Here is a 20,899-nt window from a genome sequence, read left to right as displayed (position 1 = left end):
AGCAAGACGAAATTCACGTTCGTGTTCGCACTCCAAGGAATGTCGAACTCAGTGACGGAATTCGCGTTATGAGAAGGAGTGGCAAACAGAATTCGCACATGCATGACGTTGACACGTCGTACATTGTTTACAAAAAGTACAGCATGGTAATTTACGACTGTCCTGACACGAATCCGCGATGCGTGTTTCGACTACTTTTCCAAACGAAAAATGCCAAAGTTCGCTATCCAGTTCGCGAACCGAAAAATGTTCGCGAACACGAGCGCGAATTTCGTCTTGCTAATCCTCCGTAACACCTTCGGATATCATTAAATATTTATTCAGTACTATGATTCTTGTCCTCGTCAAGTTTGAAAGGCGATTTTTCTTTCTTTGTATTTTGCAGGTATCTTACCTGCACACTTACCGTGTCGGAGTGAGGAGAGAACTTGTGATACTGCAATCCTTCCAGGGCCATCCACCTCACAGGCAAGCACCTGCACAAGACCAAAATGTAGAACAATGTCACCGTAGCATGCACTGCCACTGTGTTCAAAGCACCGTATTTTCACCGAATACGAGTCGCACCTTTCTACTCAAAACAGCAGGAGTAAGAAAGGGTCCAATGTGCTTTTTGTCTTTCAACATGATTTGTAGGTTTGTGTTCTCTTTGTGCGACTTACAATTGAGCATGACTTCCAACAACATGACGTACTACTGAAGTCTATCTATCAAAACAATATGGCTCAAATCTGAGCGGGGGTGCGACTTATAATCGAGTGCGGGAAATACGGTACTCAACACTCCGGTGGCGGCGGTGACAGGGGGTACTACTACTACACAGTACAAGAGTGGAACAAGAATAGTGCATTGCAACTCTTTGCCATGCTCATTACAGTGCAATGTTGCCTAGTGATTGCATTGTAATGCAGGGTCATCGGAAGGTATACAACATCAATGGACACGTGGGGGGGGGGGGGGGGATCCTGTGCACGTCCTCAACGGGAATATTTAGGGAATTTGGGCCCAATTATCTCATATTTTGTTCCTTCAATAATCACGATATGAAAATTTTGGTTGCAGCCCTGGTGCCGACGTCCCTGTAATGGGATATAAACTTGCAAATGAACTGGGCATCTGCCACTTTTTGTAGCATGTAGAACAATGACAGAAACAGTTATTCATCCAACACTAGCTGACACGCAGATGAGGTCAGAATCTTTGAGACCATCTGTTCAACCAGAAACTTATGTTCCTTTCTTTCCTCTATTTATTATTGGCTCAACATCCGAGTTTCATAAACGATTTGACTTTCCACAACTTTTGGTACCTCAGCCGAGATTGTCATGACCAGCGTGGCAAGATTGACACATCGACATCTGAAAGCTGGACAGGAGAATTCTAATTCTTTGTCCCCAACTGTTACACTCCACTTTGCGTATAACGACACTTGGCGCGGCGGGGCATCAGAAAGGTGTCGCTATTCGCAAAGTGTCCGTATACCCAAAGTCTCTAGATATGTGCACAGGTTGAAGGGACTTTGCAATTTTCTGGGCATGGAACTTCTGTCGTTATTCGCGAATTGTCGTTATATCCGCAGTCGTTATTAGCAAAGTTGACTGTAGTGTAATATGTTTTGCAGCAGGCACACGCTTTGCTTACCATTCGGTGTTCACCCTGTAGTAGCTATCCTCCTCCACGTCACGTGCCAGTCCGAAATCTCCAACCCTCACCTGCAGATCCTTGCTCAACCTTGAGCAGCAGTGCAGTGGGCAAACACAATAGGCACAACAAGAAATGATTTGTTTGCATGAACAATGGTACAGTTGGGTGCAAAAAATAGTTTCGTTGCAGCAGAGTTACCCTTAAAACTAGCAGGCATTTTTATAAAGTTTCCATGGAGATAGGAATGGTGTTCCCCGATTACTTTTTATGACAAACGTCGCGGGCGAAGAATGGGATGGGACTTAGCCGAGTGTGACAACCCATTTATGTGAATAGAATGAAACAATATGGCTCTGACCTGAAAGTAAGGCTGTGACTTGTAATCGAGTGTGACTTGAGGAACTAAGGTACTTCATTAATGACGCAACCGCAAAAATTAATAAGATTATCAAGCTTCAGGCAGACATGATCTGTAGGTGAGTGAGGACTCACATGCAGTTCCGTGCAGCCAGGTCACGGTGAATGAAGCTGCGCTCGGACAGGTACTGCATACCCATGGCCACCTGCTTGGCAAAACTGAGCATCGTCTTCAGCGACAGGCGCTTTGTCTGAAGAAGCAAATATGCAACATGGCCGAACAGGCACAGGAACAGGCACACAGACATGACGATACCAACTTCAGATGAAGACGACAGACTGTACCCATATAATATTATGTATATCACACGTGCACACGCACACCCGACCTGCATGAATACACACTCTCTCCCATACCTAGACAGTGAGTATGGTGCGCTAAGCACTCCGCACTATTTTACTACTTCCTCCGTTCACAAAAACTTCGTGATGGATTTGATGGATATGAAAACGCTTAGAACAGGTCAAGAACATATTGTATGACTGTAAATCCCTGGACCAAGGTAGTTCAGCCTGTGTTTGTCTTTACAAGAGAAACTGTTGGCAGAATGAGCAAAGAGTTCAGTTTACGTCGCTTTTGCTCGATTTGACCCTACGTTGCTGTCGTCATCTGCTGCACAAGAGTCGTCATCTCTCTCTCTCTCTCGACCTTGCTCAGTTCTTTCCAGCCGTGCCTCGACTTCTTTGATCACACTCCGCTGAACTTTGGTGCTGTTGCCGTCGTTCGAGTTGGCTTTCGAGCTGTGTGATCCGCCACGGTGGCGATTACTCGTTTCCACCAGGGAGTTGTAAAAGTATGTCTTTCACTCTCCAGAACTCACGAAACAAGGAGTAAAGGCACAGCCAAACTGATTCCATTTTCTCTGGTGGATGTACCTACCAGTACTGAACTGCAGCGGCTTACAAGTCTTTCCCGAGCCACGAGACTCGCGTCGGACTGCAGACTTCTAAAGAATGCATGGTCATCGGTATTCGAATCTGGGAATTGCGCCGGTTGAACAAATAACTTGAACTCAGAATCATTTCATTGCGCCGTGCGATCGGAGCAGCTGCTCATTGTGTGGGCTCGCTGCTCCATTCTATCGCTCTCTATCACTCTCAAACTCAGTGCTAGAGAGGCTAACCGGCGCATTATGCCTTCGGAGAAGTAGCATTTCAGTCTCTCTCACCATGACTGTCATCACAGCCACAGAGCAACCATTAGTTCCACTCGACTTGTTGTGAAAGGCCACTTTCCTTGCATCGTGTCTCTTTCATGGCCTGCCAAAGAAGGCCGATAAAGTCATCACCACACGTTTCACAGCAGTTTGTGCACAAACCAGTCCCTCAAAAATCCATCACAAAGTTCCTCTGAACGGAGGAAGTAGATCTTCTGTGTGTGTGTGGGGGGGGGGGGGGGATTTGGCTCGAGCATATATTGTACATATATACGCAGATGCAAAATATTTTTTATTTAAATACACACATACCTCACACTCGATTGTAAATCGCACCTCCTTCTTTGGCCTTGTGGTTTAGTGTAGAAAGGAGCAACTTACATTCGGGAAAATACCGTACCCAGGTTGACAGCCCCAATGCGCACACACACCATGTCCCATGTACCATGTATACGCTCGTCGCAAGAGAAGCACGTAAATCTGCAAATGCACTGGATGTGCACCCACAGATTTTCTCTTTATAGCAACGAGAGCGGATCTGATTCTGATTGAATACACACACCATTGGACCATTGGACGCCCATCGCCGGAGGCGATGATAGCGATGCTACAACAGAAGCCATAGCAGCTTGTGCTGGGATTGCACCATTCAACAGCTTGCAAGGCTGAAGAATTGACCGCCACTATTCAGCCTGGTCTACAACACACAGCTATGAAGTGGCTTTTTCTGGCCAGTGAATCCCTACTTTTTGGTCTTTTTATTATTATTTTTTTCCGCACACACATCACACCACATACTCCGGCATGCACTGGCTGTTGGTAACCACCCAGGAGAATGAAAGAAAAGTCAGGAAGAGTCTGAGAAAGAGAAGAAAGATGTGTTTGACCATAATCGTCGGGAATCGAACCCGCAACCTATCGATTGGAAATCGCTGCATATACCACTGCACCATATGGGACACACACACACACACACACACACACACACACACACCTTCATCGAACAGCTTACTGGACTTTGTGCGCTCAGGGAGAACGTCCTCAAGAACGACAGCAGATCGCCACCGTCCATGAATGGTGTAACCAGCTGTGGCATTCCGTCATCACCAACAGCAACGCCAATCAAAGGCAGGACGTTCGGGTGATGAAACTCGCTCATGCAGTGTGCTTCATCCAGAATCTTCGCAACGTGAGTGTGCTTTGAGTCTAACATAGTGAAATACAGGAACACATCGACTCGACTCTTTGCTCCCCGACTAGGCCCATCCGCAACCATGTATCATGGTCTATGCTAGCAGATATAATTATGTGTGGAAAGAGCAGAGATCACCGGTTCTGCGTGTTGTTCTGCAGGGGCTTCGCATGGCAGTGGGGAATGGTACGACAACAGTTTTAGCACTCGTTTATTGCTTTTGGGAAAATTGGATCATCCTGGACGAAAATTGCTACGATGGTCGTACTGGTTGATGGTCGTACTGGTTGTACCGTTTGTGATGCCCCTGCACTTGTAAAAAAATGTCAGCTCTGCGATCCCCTTCCCCCCCCCCCCCACAAGTAAATTCAGATGGCTCACCGTACTATCCTAAATTATCTTCCGACACCCCTGGGATAGCAGTGTTCTTCTTACCAATGTCTCTCAGCTTCTTCACTGCTACCCTGTCTCCGTTCAGTATGCCTTCGTGAACCACACCAAACGCACCTGAGCAGTTACAAGACATTTATAGCCACACAAAATGAAAGCACACATTTCAGGACTTCATACTACCGTGTGAGGGCCTAAACCATACTACCACCCCTACTCGAAAGATTTATTATACACAATTAATTTAACTGGCCTGTTTATTGAATTCAGTCTGGCCAGCTTACACACTGGGAAATTACCTTCAGCTGGCGTGTGAGAATCACAGTGGTCCCTAGCACAAAAGGGTGAACATGTTTCCCTGTATCTTGCATTCTACTGCATGCAGAAGCCTGGGGAAACCTGAAGTCATAACTAGTCATTTTGGCTTTGATTATCGTTAGGCCACTGTCAGAATTCAGCTGGCAGCAATCACTCAACATCTAGAAATATTGACTTTTAATTGTCCACTCAGGGTGAATCAGAAAAGTTAGAAATATAGTTTTGGAACATTGCCTATGCAGGTGTCTAGTTACAAATGTTATTTCTCTTCGGATTTTACTGATCTTGGAAGGACAACGAAAGAGGGTCACTGGCAATTGTTTTAGGCATTGAATTTTGCCGGCATGCGTACCTTTTCCTAGCTCCTTTCCAATGATCAGATCCCGCTTGTTAACTATGTACTTCTCGTCCAGCATCAGAGTTGATTCCTTGGACATGGGTGGAGATGTGTCGAAATTGCCATCTGTATACACGCATGGGTACACATGCACACACATGCACATGCACACGTGCACACACACACACACACACACACACACACACACACACACACGTGCACACATCAACTGCCATCAACCCATTAGAGTTCATCAAAATTAATGTGGTTTGTCGTTTCTGCATGAGGAAGGAGTGTAGCCATCATCAAGCCGGCAAAGAAAATTGCAAAAATTCCACGCTAAGTACCTTTTTAGTACTCCCTGGCGCGCGCGCGCGCGCACACACACACACACACACACACACACACACCTCCTGTTTCCACCCTACGAGCACTGCACTGAGTGACCAGTAGTGTATGCGTACAATGTACGGTAAGTGGCCGTCCGTATTCCTACTATCGATCTTTTACACGAAATGAAAACGTTTGTTTATGGGTGGGTGGGTCGAGGAGATTTTCAATTTTTGAAAAATGTTGATAGCATAACCAAAAAACCATTTTCGTTGTAATGTAAAGTCATCTATTTTTCGTTCAGGGGGTGAGTGGGTGGGGCCGGATTGTAACTAAGCTTTTTCGTTCCGTTAAAATTATCGATATTACCGGATGGCCCCCAACACATTGGCAGGATGTTCTGGGCTACAGCTGTTAGGTACCCACTCCCGTACCTTTTCTAGCTGGCCTGCAACATTGGCGCCCGATTATTGATCGACCCACGACCCTGAGATCATCCCATGCCCAGCCGTCCTCAACCACCATTCGTCTCGTCTCTCCTACGCCAACCTCGTCTCGTCTCTATCAACCTCGTCTCTCCTACGCCAACCCAACCTCGTCTAGTCTCGTTCAAGCCATGCAGGTCAGCTACCTTTCTCTCTTTCTTTTTTTTGTATGCGTTCCTTCTTCGTCAAATTTTGTTTCGTGAATTTTTTTGTAGTGTGTGTGCGCGCGTGTGTTCGTAAAACATTAACAAGTTAGGGGTCCGATCATGGTGAGCCACGCTCTAATTTTTGGATGTTTAGCAAAAGTGTAACTAGGCTGTATTAGCCGTGCAAAATACTAGTAATTCATGTTCCTCGTCAAACTCCAATAGTTATTACACACTATAAGTAGTACAGGAATAATCTGTAGTGCATTTAGTACACACTTTCGTGAGATCCGTGCGCGCGTGCAGTGTGTGTGTGTGTGGTTTTTTTTCTCTCTTTTTTTCTCTCCGCGAGGACGCGGGATTTTTTTTCATGGAGGGGTGGTATGTTAGGTATCCACTCCCGTACCTTTTCTAGCTGGCCTGCATGCACTTGCGTACGCACCTTTTGTCTCCTTTTGCTCCGTTGGCCTGGGTAGCTACTTGCGCGCCCATATTTGCCATAGCTACCCAGGCCCTTTATCTTGCCGTTTAGACTTGATCTCGCTCTCTCTTTCCTCACTCTTCAATGTAGTCGTTTCGTTCGTCTTGGTCTCTTGTCTCGTCGTCTACTAGTATAATAAATGTCGTTCCCACTAACTTGTTCCCGTTGTAATGTCTGGATATGTCGTCAGTCGTCCTGTTTCGAACTCAACACAGCTATAAGAGTGCAGTAGTTGTACGAATTCGCGAAATGGCACGTAAACAGAAGGCGGAGCAAAATTCATTTCCAGCTCGAGTTAAACACTTTGTGTACGAGCCCCATCTCGAACCGTAACGTACATTACGGTTCGACCGTTCAGTAACACTTATACAACCCTAGGCTTACAATAAGTTCACATTGATCTGTCACCCAGGCATTTTAGACAGCCCACTTTTTTTTCGTTTTTTGTGGCGAACATGTTCAGCTCACCCCGAGCTGAACCAGCCCACAACCAGAAGTCCCATTCGATCATTCTCTCTCCCCCTCCCCATGCATGCAAATACAATACAGCCAGACCTCGCTTAACCGCACACATCCGTTTTCCACAAAACTATCCAGATAGGCGAGGGAACCGGATAGTCGAACACACATACCGGATGTATGGATGGCATATGCTGTAAATCGGTAATCAATGATTTTCTTCCGGATGGCGAGGGATCCGGCTAAAAGAGGACCGGATAAGCGAGGTTTGCCTATACTTGTACTTGCACATATGCTTTCCCAGACACGACAAAGAATTTGGCTCGAGGCCATGATATCTTCGAATACACCCCTGCAGTAAGTTGCTTGGCACACATGCATTTACCCGGAGTTTCCATTCCTTGAAGCTTCTTTGACTTTGTGATGTCACGGACATTGTCGCTTGCACCCTTGCTGCCGTTTCTACGCCTGTGCATGAGGAACAGGATTGTTATCACCAGGGCAACGACAATAATGGCCGCCACTACCACGACAACCAATGTCCAAGTGCTGACTGTGCTGCCCGAGCCGAGGCCACCATCTGATGATGATGACGTTTGAATTGGGCTCACAGACGTAGGAGTGAACTCTCGGGCGAGGTCAGAATCGGCTGGAGACCTTGCCAACGAGTTATCTCCCAGGTGAGGAGCCTCATCGATTACTGCCGTAGTACTAGAAGTATTCTCTCCAGGCTGGATTGAACCTGAAGTTATTGCTGGAAGAACAAGATGCAAAAACAAACACAAATTACTCATTGGTTTGAAGGAAAGATGCAAATTGGGAAAGTCTGAAGAAAAAATTGACTGTCACCACCAGGATTTTAACCAGGGACCTTCGCTTGAAGCCAACGATGCTCTAACCACTCATCTATGGTGTAGCCGTCATCAGAGGCCCTTCGACATTTCCCTCAGACTTTGAAACTCACGTGAATCCAAGCAGGCGGGTGGGATGCAGAAAATAGATAATGAATTTGAACATATCCTTTCCCCATCTCGAGAATAGATCGGATCATCCTGTTCAAGAATGAGAGGTGAAAATCTGTGGCTTTGACATAGTATCCACAAATTTGTACGCACTTACTTCCGAACTTAGCGGTGAGACCAGTACTAACGTTCGGGCAGCTACTGACTTTCAGGCACGAGCTAACTTTCAAACCTGACTTTGTGTACAGTGGAATAGTCATTCTTCATGTAGGTATATGTGACGCACGGAATGTGGGAACCGTACCAGGACTTTTATCCAGGCAGTATGTTTATCAGGCTTCAACGACCGAGTCAAAAGAATGAAGGGGAGGGGGGGGTGTTTATTTTGAGCAGGTACTTATGTACGGACTTGGGACTAATCTCACCCATAATATTTGTCCTAAACTCACCCTCAATATCCGGTTGGCATGCCACTGGAATGTCAAGGTGGAATGTTGGTAATGTCTTTGTGGAAAGCCCGTCAGAAGTAGGTGTTGTGAAAGTGAAATAGATCTTGACAGTTCCTTCTTCAGCAATGGACGCCGATGGTCTTGCTGCTGCAGCTGATTGCACAGTGCTCGCACAGCGCAGGACTACATCAAGCACTGCATATACAATAATGGTTCCGCGCACGCACACACGCATCATGCGGGAACGAATTCATGAATGTACACACACACACACACACACACACATATATATACATATATATACATACACACCGGCACACACACACATACACACCGGCACACACACACACACACATACACACCGGCACACACACACACACACACACACACACACATGCGTGCGTGAACGCATGGACACACACACACACACACACACACACACACACACACATGGACAGTGTTCACACCCGTTGTGCCGTATGCTCCAGCACGTGGTGAAGTATGTGCACATATAACCACTGAAAATAGACTTTTGTAAGTACAAGCATGGATAAAACTAGAAAACAGTAAACTATCTTTGGTACCTGATTCTGCAGCACGCCACCGTGATGTCTGCATGGAACACTGCACAGCACTTCAATGACTAACAATCTTTCGATTCAGATGGATAGCCAGGGATAATTTAAAAGAAAAAGGACCAATGAACTACAAATTACGCCCCTACCATTGATACGAAGCCACGCCCCTGCCACTGATGCAGAATTTAATCAGTTCTCACTCACGTGCACTGCCGCCAGCCAGGAATGCAGGGTTGTCCAGCGTTTCAAGGTTTACTCCATTCTGGAGAGAGACACTAATATCTGCATTGGAGGACGTGGTCGACCACGCCAGTGTTGTTGCAGCCTGAATGGAAAGGAATTCACATGCACATACACACGTACACACACATACTCACATGCAAAAACACACACATGCTCACATGCAAAAACACACACACACATATACTTAACTCGAATGCAAACAAACACACACTCGAGCATGCATGCTAACACACACACGCAAACCCACATGTACTCCCACACATGCACACTCCCACACATGCACTCCCACACATGCACACACACACATGCACACACACACACATGCACACACACACACATGCACAGACACACACATGCACACCTGGTCCTGGTATACACTGCCATGTAGGTCACGTGTTTCTCGTTGAGCGAGACGGAGACGAGAGGAGACATGAGCGTTGGTGACGGGATAAGTCGTTTCGCCTTTTGAAACGCCTCTGGCAATTCTGACATTGCAATTGGAACTTGTCCCTTTCATCAGCAGTTGGGCGCCTGGTGGATCGGCTGCAGTTGTGGATAGCAAAGCCCTGGATCGACTTACAGCAGCGTTCACAAATGGGACAGTGAGCGGTACAGCACGGTTTCAGAATACATAGGCGTACCGGTGAAGAGCTTATGGCATTGGCAACATTCGGGGCAGAATTGGACTGGACACAGCGATGGACATGCCACCCGCACTCTGAAACCATCGGTGACACTGGGAGCACTGGCGGCTGTTGGCTTGCTGCTGGACTGGTTTACGCCGTTCCATGATGCACTTGTGGCGGGCGATATCTTGCTGCCAAGCAAATGCACGCCGGCACACCTCGCAGATCTCCCGAGCCAGTTTCTGAGCTGGTTGTATTGCTCGATAAGCTTGCCGCCACTCAGATCGTTCCTGCGCTGTGTCAAACCATGACTCGTCGGCGATGTTTATTCGTCGCAGGTCGACCCTAATTGCGTCTCGCCATCGTTTCCGCGGGCCACACGCTGGGCGTGGTGGCAGCAATGTGCCAAACAACAACATCCACGGCATCCGCTCCTCAGGCATGCGTACCACGTGCCCAAGCCATTCCAGTCTTCTCTGCATGAGGCGGTCGGGGATATCCAGTGGCTTTGCTGCATTCCATGTTTTCAGAATGGTGTCCTTGGCTATCTTCAAGTCCCACACATCCCGCTGTGCAACACTCATGATGGAAAGAAGCGACCGGTAGTAGAAGGTCGTGATCCGTTGCACACCACTTTGCAGCGGTACCCATGTCTCCGCACAATAGAGCAGTAAGGACAGAACACAGGCCTCGAAAACCAGACGCTTGGTGCGCAGAGAGAGATTGTGGTCATTGAAGACAGCATGACGGAGCGCTCCAAAAGCACGGGAGGCAGATGAAACACGGGTCGATACATCTTTGTGAGATCGGCCAGAATCATGGATAACAGCACCCAGGTATCGGAACTCACGCACACATTCCAATGTGCCATTCTTCACAGGAAGAGGAAGTCGGTCATCATCCGTGATACCATAGCCAACCGCCATAAATTTGGTCTTGTCCAGATTGACGGTCAGACCAAAGGCAGACGAGACATCGATGAACATATCCAGAGCAAGAGCAGCAGCAGTACGGGTAGTGGCAAACAGTGCAGAGTCGTCAGCGAACTGGCAGTCGCGTACATGCACACATCCAAACACTGCTGTGTACAAAATCTAGCAGCAGTAAAATCACACATTGTGTGTCACAATGCCCAAATGCTCAACGTTGTCGGATATGCGACTATATTGACTGGTTGAGCGGCAAGGTACGTGATAGGCCGTTGGCGTGCGGCCAGCATCTCCGTGCTCAACCATTTCATGATGGAGAGTGTCAGCCATGCAATCGGCAAATCGATAAGACATACCAGTGGTGCACATGACAGAGTCCAACAAAGATGGCCTTGTGTGTGTTGAAGAGTGGCCAGAGAGTGTTGAAGAGTGGCCAGACAGTGTTGAAGAGTGGCCAGACAGTGTTGAAGAGTGGCCAAACAGTGTTGAAGAGTGTGGCACGACAGTGTGGAAGAGTGCGGCACGACAGTGTGGAAGAGTGCGGCCAGACAGTGTGGAAGAGTGCGGCCAGACAGTGTGGAAGAGTGCGGCCAGACAGTTTGGAAGAGTGCGGCCAGACAGTGTGGAAGAGTGCGGCCAGACAGTGTGGAAGAGTGCGGCCGGCCACAATGTCGGGCCGGCCACACTCTTTAACACTGTCTGGCCGCTCTCTTCCACACTGTCTGGCCGCACTCTTCCAAACTGTCTGGCCGCACTCTTCCACACTGTCGGGCCGCACTCTTCCACACTGTCGGGCCGCACTCTTCCACACTCTCTGGTCGCACTCTTCAACACTGAGTTAGGTTTATTTTTTGGGAGGGGTGGTTCCGCTGAAAAATTTCCGAAATTTAGATTGCAAATCAGTGCTTTTGATGTACTCATGGGATGCCTGGGGGCAAAAAGTGATACGGTCAATACCGTAGTGACCGAAGCATGTCCGACGCCCCTGCCACGGCTGTAATAGTGCGGCGTATACCGTATTTTCCGGAGTATAGTGCGCACCTTTGTATAACGCGCACCCCCAGTCTTCATTGGGGATGCGCACTTCAATCTTCATTGAAGTATGTGCACTTCATATTTGGAGCATAGTGCGCACCTGCGATTTAGGGCCTAAAATAGCACATCTAAATTGCACACTAAACTCCGGAAAAAACGGCACTCCTGGGAAAATACGGTTGTACTCGGCCAGATCGTCTTGAAAGCACACACACACAGAAGCCATATATTTTTTCGCAGGCAGACTGTACCTCATCGTGGCGCTTGGTCCAACTCAGAGCCAGTCCGCTCTTATCACCGCTCCGCGCCTGTAGCTTGCCGAATGCCAACGCGCCGTTCGCCACTGTGACACTGACTGGCTGCTTCACAGAATCAAGTACGAAATAGACAGGCTCGCCGCCAAAGTGTGTCGTTCCTGAAGAGGAAAGAAGAGCATGCCGGGAAACGAGACACAAAGAACACAGTCTCATTCTCGTGTGTTCTCGCTACATACCGTATTTGTCGGAGTGTAGTGCGCACCTTTGTATAACGCGCACCCCCAATCTTCATTGGGGGTGCGCACTTCAATCTTCATCGAAGTACATGCATTTCATATTCGGAGCATAGTGCGCACCTGCGATTTAGGGCCTAAAATAGCACATCTAAAGTGCACACTATACTCCTGAAAATACGGTACACATGTGATCACATGTGATACCGGTCCATCATAATGCCTACATACACAATGCAATGCAAGTCCGCTGGAATGCCTTCACTGACAAACACACAATGATGACAGCCATTGGGGGAAGTGAGAATACTCGAGTTGAAGACACCAAAAGGCTCAAGTCGGACTCATACTCAGACATAGACTCCTACTAAATCAAATCCTACAAATTTGGCGTAGCTTCCGATGTCTCCACACGTAATAGTAGGCACTTCAGTCACGTGACATGACCTGTCAAAAAGTACTAACTCTGAATCGCGTACATGCGTGGCACCAAGGAAAGGCGCATGCATAGATCGATCTGTAGCTGCACGGAAGCTGCGCAGGGCCTTCTCGTGTGGCGCAGCATGTAGCTGAGGCCCTCAGCTTTCGTTTGAGCCCACATACGTCATGATGCGGCAATTTTTTGAACTCACGTACAGTTCGAGTAAAATCGGCAAGGATTTTTCGGGCATTTCACTTGGTTGCACGCATTTGCCATGTAGCTCATCGTCTTCAGCGTCGTATTTCCTTTCGGGATCAGTTGTCCTCGTTCGTCCGACACTTTACGCATTGCTGCGCAAGGAGAAATAATGCGAGGTGTTATTGGAAGCGAACCGCGACAGGCGTCCTCCCGGCAATAGTCCTTGTTCGTCGGAGCCCATGCGCATGGCTGCGCAAGAAGAAATATTGCCAGGTGTTATTGGAGTCGCATCGGAGCAGTCGTCCTCTCCTGCAGGCGACGAGTAGGACAGTATATACTTCGGCGACTGGACCAAGAGAGCTGACATCAAAACGGCCTGCTCGGAACAAATCGTCAGCTGATCAGCAGGTGGCTTCCAGCGACCAAGAAAAGCATTGACGGTGATAATATTATACCAAGAATCCAGCACACACTCTATGCACAAAATCTCTCATGCTGGAGTTGCTGAAGTTTCAGTAGTCCCAAAAATTTGCAGACGATGTTCTATTGTAATAGTTTGTCATTTCTTTCCGTCAAATACCCGGTAAATTCTAGTTTGCTCAGTCTTCGGCTCATTGTTCTTCCGTACTCATCACCAAGTCAGTACTGTACATGTAGCAACAATGTTTTCTGGCACTGAATTATTGTAGTTACTTTATCTTTAATACCTCAAAGTCTCATCTTATGCTTTTCCGAAGGCTTCTCTGCACTGTTTTCATGCTGTTGCGATGGAGTTGCTATGCTGTTGCTATGGAGTTGCCATGGTGACCACACCCGATATCTTCGTCGGAGCTGCCGGACGGATGAAAAATCCGAAGTTTTTCCAAACCATGCTGTTTCTGCATTCATCTGGTTATTTTGACCTGCTTCCAGCGAGCCTGGTATTTTGCCACTATAGACACTGAAGCAAGTTCTGCCAATTTCTGATATGCTGCTGGTGCCGTCGAAATACTGAAAATGCCGTTATTCAATTCTCCGACTTTGGGTGGCTATAACTCTGTGCTAAGTTATTCTTTTTGCTTCAAATTTTCTGTGGAGTCTTCCTAAACCTATCTGAATCAGATACAAAAAAGAAATACGCGTATTTCTCGTTTTGAAAAAATCGCCTGAAGTGCCTAGTAATAGAAAGAGGCCATGTTTTTTTTCAAGTGCGCAATGGCACCAGTCTCGCTAGAATCTAGGAGCGAAGGACATGTGCGCGAAAAGAAGCGCGACATGATAAACAGGTTTTTCGACGGGGCGCGGAGTGCAAGTAGTTCACGCAGAGGGACTGCTGGACAAACGGAAGAAACAGCGAAAGAATTTTGGGAACAGTCAAGAAGAGAGAACAAAAGATGCCCGAACAAGAAAGTAACCATCTATCGATAACTCTATCGCAACACACACCACAGCAAGGCTTGTTCTAAATTCCTTGGCCTGTTTACCTTGGTCTGGTAACACACACGACTTTCCGGTAGAACGTGTCACAGGGCCCAGTCAGCCGGTAATGAAAATCTGGAATGCTGCAGCTCCCAAGCTTTGACAAAATTGATACTTTCGAACAACCCGGCCTACGTGAGGAGATATTTTGGAATTCGTGTGTTCCGGGCTGTGCCGGAGCTACTCGACCGAATGGCGGCCTTCCGCGTGTCCACGTAAAGCCCAAAGCCCAAAGGCGGAGCTCTCTGCAGCAATTCCGCCATTTCCTTCAACTGTCGACTTTCGCCGTCCTATTCGAAAGAAGAATGTCAGAAAACAACGGGCTTCGCAACAAAAGGACTAAAACTAAAGCGGAAAAGAAGTACTCACCTGAAAGCCTTGTTCTCGGAATATAGACAGCTCCCAAACTCGCACACCCACAGACAGTCACGACTCACGACTCGCGGACAGAAGTTGTTTCCGAAGCGAACAGAACTGAGCAACCAATGGCAATGGGCCTCAACGCGAATGACAAGGAGAAATGAACACGCGTTCTGCGTCCAGGCTCGTGTTTCCAGTGCTGGGCTGTGGACACGTAATAAGTCGTTGTTTAGCGCCCTTGCCAAGGCTGGGGTGAGAAATTTGGAACCAATAATAATTATCTGCGGAGCTAGCCTAGCCTAGCGCCTTCTTCGTTCAGGATAGACTACAAACTACCGTAACTAAACATTAGGCTTTTCATACAGGATCGGATTTCATCCAGTGGCACTTGTTAGAACAGTGCTGTTCAATGAAATCCGGTCACGTCACTCAAGTAAGTTTTCGCCTTGCACCATTTTGCAGCCTAGTGACAGTGTTGCCAGCTCTAGGGTTGCGCAACGCCCGGCGCGCACTTGAGTGACGCGATTTGATTTCATTGAGCAATACTAACAGTTGTAGACTGTAGTGTCATGTAGGTACATGTACATGTACAGTGAAACCTGTCTAACACGACCGCTCAAGGGACCTTCAAAATGTGGTATCTATTGTATTACCAGGTGGTCGCCTTATCCGGGGTCAATTGACTGGAAATAGCATCATTTGGTCCTGGTTCCAGTGGTCTTCCAGGACAGGTGGTCGCCTTATCCGAGTGGCCGCCTTGAAAGGTTTTACTGTAGTTCTACTACATGGTAGGTACAATTTAGGTGTTGGCGGATAATGCCGGCATTATATCGAGCATTATACACCACCCGGAGCATTACGAGCATTATAAAGCATTACAAGGCCAAAAATGGCATTATACGACGTTCTACATGACTGCATAGTAGATCTACTCACATCCTCATGTACAGATTCGTATCGGCTATAGCGTTGGTCTTTGATTGGCAACATTTATTACTATACGCGATGTGTTACTATAGAATAGTCTACAACTAATTACTTACAAGCGATAGACCACCGCACACATCATGCATGGTACCAAACAGATCGTGGCACGCAGTGCCTGGCCCAGCCTTCTGCATGCAGTATAGTGCTAGCTAGCTGTGGTCCAGCACAGTGTGGAAACTCTCGCAGAAACTTCCGGTCCCGGAAGTCTATCTTCGGCCAGCAACTAACTAACAGTTACTATAAAATTAAAGGGGAAGTTAAGGCAAAAATTAAAATTTCACCAGTTGTAGTCTTCGGGGTGCTGAGTCGAATGGTCTTGGTCCGAGAAAGCTGAGACGCTCCCTTCCTACTTGAATCCCAATCGAACTCGCGTACTTCCACCGAAACTGGGTGACTGCGCCCTACTAGATGGGGATTTGTATGCAAAATGTCACTAAAAGCGCCGTTTCGTTCTTATAAAAGCACGGATGACCGCGATTGGCCCATATGTTGTAGTCTTTTGGACGCTGAGTCGACTGGTTTTGGTCCGAAAAGGCTGCGATGCAGCGTTCCTCCTTTATTCCCAATCGAACATGGTTGAACAAGCGGTCACGTGCTCCTGCGTACACCAGTCAGCTGGTCACCGTGCCTGCAGGGTACAGCTTACTAGCCTGTTTGACCTTTTTTGGGTGAAGTCCTGTAGGCCTTGACGGATTATGCTAATATTTTCGTGAAATTATGCTTTTCGCATTGCTGAAAAAATTGCAGAATTATGCTATTTTTATGCTAAAAGTTATCATATTATGCTGCATTATGCTCACATATGCTGCTAATGCATAATGGTTCTGTGCAAAATAACAGGGGGATTTTTTGTAGAGGGCGTTGTACTGCAGTAGCAAAAGTTCAACGTGGTCAACGCACCGTCCGACCTACATGTAGCTACGACCATCACTGATTGTAGTGGACTGGAAATGTTATCAAGGGAGTCGTAAACCTACAACTTCCTAGTGCATCTACATGTACTTGTACTTGTACTTGTAGAACATGTACAACTGTATGGAATTTGATGCGAACAGGCGGATTATTACAATTTTATGCGATTCGTATGCAATTTGCCTCGAATTATGCGATTAATCGATTTTGGTAGGAATTATGCGAAAAATTATGCTAGCATAATCCGTCAAGGCCTAAAGTCCTGTCACTCGAGTTGAACCTTGGTGTGAAAGTTGTCGCCTGCTGGCGTGGTGACCAGGTGATTTGGGCACCCAGGAGCACGTGACCACTTGTTCAACCATGTTCGATTGGGAATAAAGGAGGAACGCTGCATCGTAGCCTTTTCGGACCAAAACCAGTCGACTCGGCGTCCAAAAGACTACAACATATGGGCCAATCGCGGTCATCCGTGCTTTTATAAGAACGAAACGGCGCTTTTAGTGACATTTTGCATACAAATCCCCATCTACAATGTAGTAGGGCGCAGTCACCCAGTTTCGGTGGAAGTGCGCGAGTTCGATTGGGATTCAAGTAGGAAGGGAGCGTCTCAGCTTTCTCGGACCAAGACCAATCGACTCAGCACTCCGAAGACTACAACTGGTGAAATTTTAATTTTTGCCTTAACTTCCCCTTTAATACTTACTTTTTGAAGATCCAGGTGACAACGCCGAACCAACGAAACAAAATGTGAGCCAGCATGGAACGGTGGAGGTGCGCACACGCACACATTCCAGACCTTACCCGGTTACCGTCCACAATGTTACAAAAAACATGTTTCATCGAAGCAAGAGTCCATGTCTTTGTCGAAGAGTAACGCTGGACTTTCACCGGACATTGACCATTGTGTAAGACCAGCTAACTAGCAGCCAACGCTGATGGCTGACTCGCCGCGATGTCGTTCTTGGGATAGGGAGGAAGCTGGGCTTTCTCCAGATGAGCTTTTGGCGGAGTCCTCTGATGATAGTGACGTCGTCGAGTTGGAAACTGCAGATTCTGCCGCGATAGCGAGGAAGCGGTCTTTTCAGAAAACAGCTATTACCAAGTCTGAAAATGTTTCCAAAAGGACGCGAGTACGAGTAGCTCATGGACAGAGCACTGAAGTGGCCATCAGTGCCGAATCACGGGTGCGGAGCCGCTCAAAAGCGACTGTGGCAAGTTAGTGTGCCTGGCATGCCATACAACATTGCCATGCAGGGAAGAAGGGTATAATCATGTCCCATATTGCTACCGCGAGACACAAACAAGGAAAGTCCCGTTTGGAGAGGGAAATTCAGAGGCAGAAGCTGGTCAAGGAGTCCTTCTTGGCGTATCAGAAACGACTTGGGAAGGCTCTAGCCGGCACCGGTCTTACTGAGGCCGTCCGAGTCTCTGCGGCGGATCCAGATTGTGCGTTCTATGTTGCATAGCATGGGTGCAATAGTATAGCGCTTTTCTTAGCCCGATACCACAAGGTTTAGGAGTTTATATTCCATCCGGCGGAGCATTATCAACATTATTTGGAGCATTATATGGCCTTTTGTGGAGCATTACTGAGAGCATTATATCCCATATTACCGAGCATTATCCGCCAACACCTACCTTGGTGTGAAAGTTGTCGCCTGCATGCTGGCGTGGTGACCAGGTGATTTGGGCACCCAGGAGCACGTGACCGCTTGTTCAACCATGTTCGATTGGGAATAAAGGAGGAACGCTGCATCGCAGCCTTTTCGGACCAAAACCAGTCGACTCAGTGTCCAAAAGACTACAACATATGGGCCAATCGCGGTCATCCGTGCTTTTATAAGAACGAAATGGCGCTTTTAGTGACATTTTGCATACAAATCCCCATCTAGTAGGGCGCAGTCACCCAATTTCGGTGGAAGTGCGCGAGTTCGATTGGGATTCAAGTAGGAAGGGAGAGTCTCAGTTTCCTCGGACCACGACCATTCGACTCAGCACCCTGAAGACTACAACTGGTGAAATTTTAATTTTTGCCTTAACTTCCCTTTTAATATACAGTAAACTGTTACTGTAAAGCGTGAAATTTTCGCGGCGTTTTTAGTTCGCGTTTTCAGAATCCGGACAGGTTTGCGAGGTTTTAATTTTGCGATTGCAGAATTTGCAACTGTGGCATTCATGCTAAACCATTTATGGATCTCCTTTTCGCGCAGTGATGCAGATGCAGTGAATGGGATTTTCGGTCTTTGACCACATGCTGGTGAGCTGATCTACTCACCTCCAACCGCTTTAGGAGCTGCATCTGCGCCTTGATCCTTGATGGGTGGTGGCGTTCCTACGGATGCGGAAAACTCGGCCTCTATATTGAGAAACCGAGTCTCACGCGAACCGTGAATTTTTTTCGCGCTGTCTAGTAGTAGTAGTAGTAGAATTTATTATTTTACTAGGGAACTCCCAACAGGCGTTGCCTTTTTACTGGGAACCCTAGGATTTAATTTATATTTTTATTCTTCGGAAAACACTGAATTGAGATAAATATATGACGCCATGCTAGACTAATGACTATGTGGAAGGTATTACTGCATACCAGTGTAATGAGAGTTCACATAATAATATTAACTGGTTTTGAGGGAAAGAGACGATCGGGAAAAGTCTGAAGAAAAGATTGACTGTCACCACCAGGACTCGAACCAGGGACCCTTGCTTGTAGCCAGCGATGCTCTAACCACTGAGCTATGGTGTAGTCGTCATCCAAGCAGAGACCGTTCAACGTTTTCTTCAGACTTCGTAACTCACACTTCCTGTGAATCCACACAGGCGGGTGGGACGCAGCCCTCACTGTACCCACACACTTCACGTACAAACTAGCACGCGGGGAGTCCCAAGTCATGAAATATTAACTGGTTTTGAGGGAAAGAGACAATCGGGAAAAGTCTGAAGAAAAAATTGACTGTCACCACCAGGACTCGAACCAGGGACCCTTGCTTGTAGCCAGCGAGGCTCTAACCACTGAGCTATGGTGTAGTCGCATAATAATAACACATAATAATAGTAGCAATTCATCATGTACAGCTGTATCGTGTTTCAAGTCTGTGTTCGAAACTTCATAACAGTTTCTCCAATTGCAAGAATTGTGCAATATTGTAGGGAGAGTCGGCTACAGCTTGACTGACGGATGAAGACGACTGAAGAGCTGCAGAGTGACGGCTTTGTGCTCTTCCTGGGCAGTCGAATAGGAAGTGCATTGCATCCTCGACGACACCAGGGCAGAAGACACAGTGAGGCGAGTCTGCAGCTCCAATGCGGAGGAGGTAGCCATTCAGAAGACTACAGTGGCCGGTCATCAGCTGGTTCAGCTTGCAGGACGCTTTCCGTGTCCGAAGGTCACCGAGCTTCTTGGTGTCGAGCAGTGGTGGCGGGTACCGTGTTGCCTTGCGGACTGCAGTCTTGGTGGCTTGCACTGGAAGACGAACGTGACCCAGGGGGACCTGGGTACCAGCCGCAGCCAGGCGATCTACCTTGTCATTGAGGAATAAGCCACAGTGACTGCTAACCCAGACAAGGTGGATGCTGCTAACAAGCTGGCTAATGCTCTTGATAACATCAAACACAGGAATCGTATCTGGGCTCATACGGTACGGATCGCCGGCAACAGATTCAGTCAACGAACGACTGTCCGTAACGAGGATGAGGTCTGGCAGCGAAGGTTGATCATCTGTGTTGGTGAGGCCAGCCGTAAGTAGATCTCCTGCCGCAGAGAGACCGGCCACTGCTGCAGTTACCTCGGCGGTGAAGGAAGTTGCTACCACGCCTGCAGGATCGCTTCCACTGCACACTTCAGAGCGTTGGCCATCAGTGACTTTGATGATAAGATAGCCACTTCCTCATGTACCCTCAT

The 20,899-nt window shown here is 47.5% G+C and overlaps 1 protein-coding gene across 1 annotated transcript in view; it reads right to left on the bottom strand.

The window, feature by feature from the left end:
- LOC135825995 (tyrosine-protein kinase RYK-like) overlaps positions 1 to 20,899 on the bottom strand; it is a 46,695-nt gene that overhangs the window by 10,317 nt on the left and 15,479 nt on the right. Inside the window, exons 2-11 of the mRNA XM_065338629.1 lie at positions 12,430 to 12,593; positions 9,550 to 9,670; positions 8,768 to 8,962; positions 7,742 to 8,110; positions 5,471 to 5,581; positions 4,846 to 4,917; positions 4,231 to 4,424; positions 2,137 to 2,252; positions 1,642 to 1,731; positions 407 to 476 (exon numbers count right to left, since the gene is read on the bottom strand). Of these exons, the coding sequence (XP_065194701.1) occupies positions 407 to 476; positions 1,642 to 1,731; positions 2,137 to 2,252; positions 4,231 to 4,424; positions 4,846 to 4,917; positions 5,471 to 5,581; positions 7,742 to 8,110; positions 8,768 to 8,962; positions 9,550 to 9,670; positions 12,430 to 12,593 (1,502 nt within the window). The remainder of the gene's footprint in view (positions 1 to 406; positions 477 to 1,641; positions 1,732 to 2,136; positions 2,253 to 4,230; positions 4,425 to 4,845; positions 4,918 to 5,470; positions 5,582 to 7,741; positions 8,111 to 8,767; positions 8,963 to 9,549; positions 9,671 to 12,429; positions 12,594 to 20,899) is intronic.

Source organism: Sycon ciliatum, chromosome 10 (assembly GCF_964019385.1).
Source record: "Sycon ciliatum chromosome 10, ocSycCili1.1, whole genome shotgun sequence".
Taxonomy (NCBI): domain Eukaryota; kingdom Metazoa; phylum Porifera; class Calcarea; order Leucosolenida; family Sycettidae; genus Sycon; species Sycon ciliatum.
This window is presented reverse-complemented; position numbering and strand designations above follow the sequence as displayed.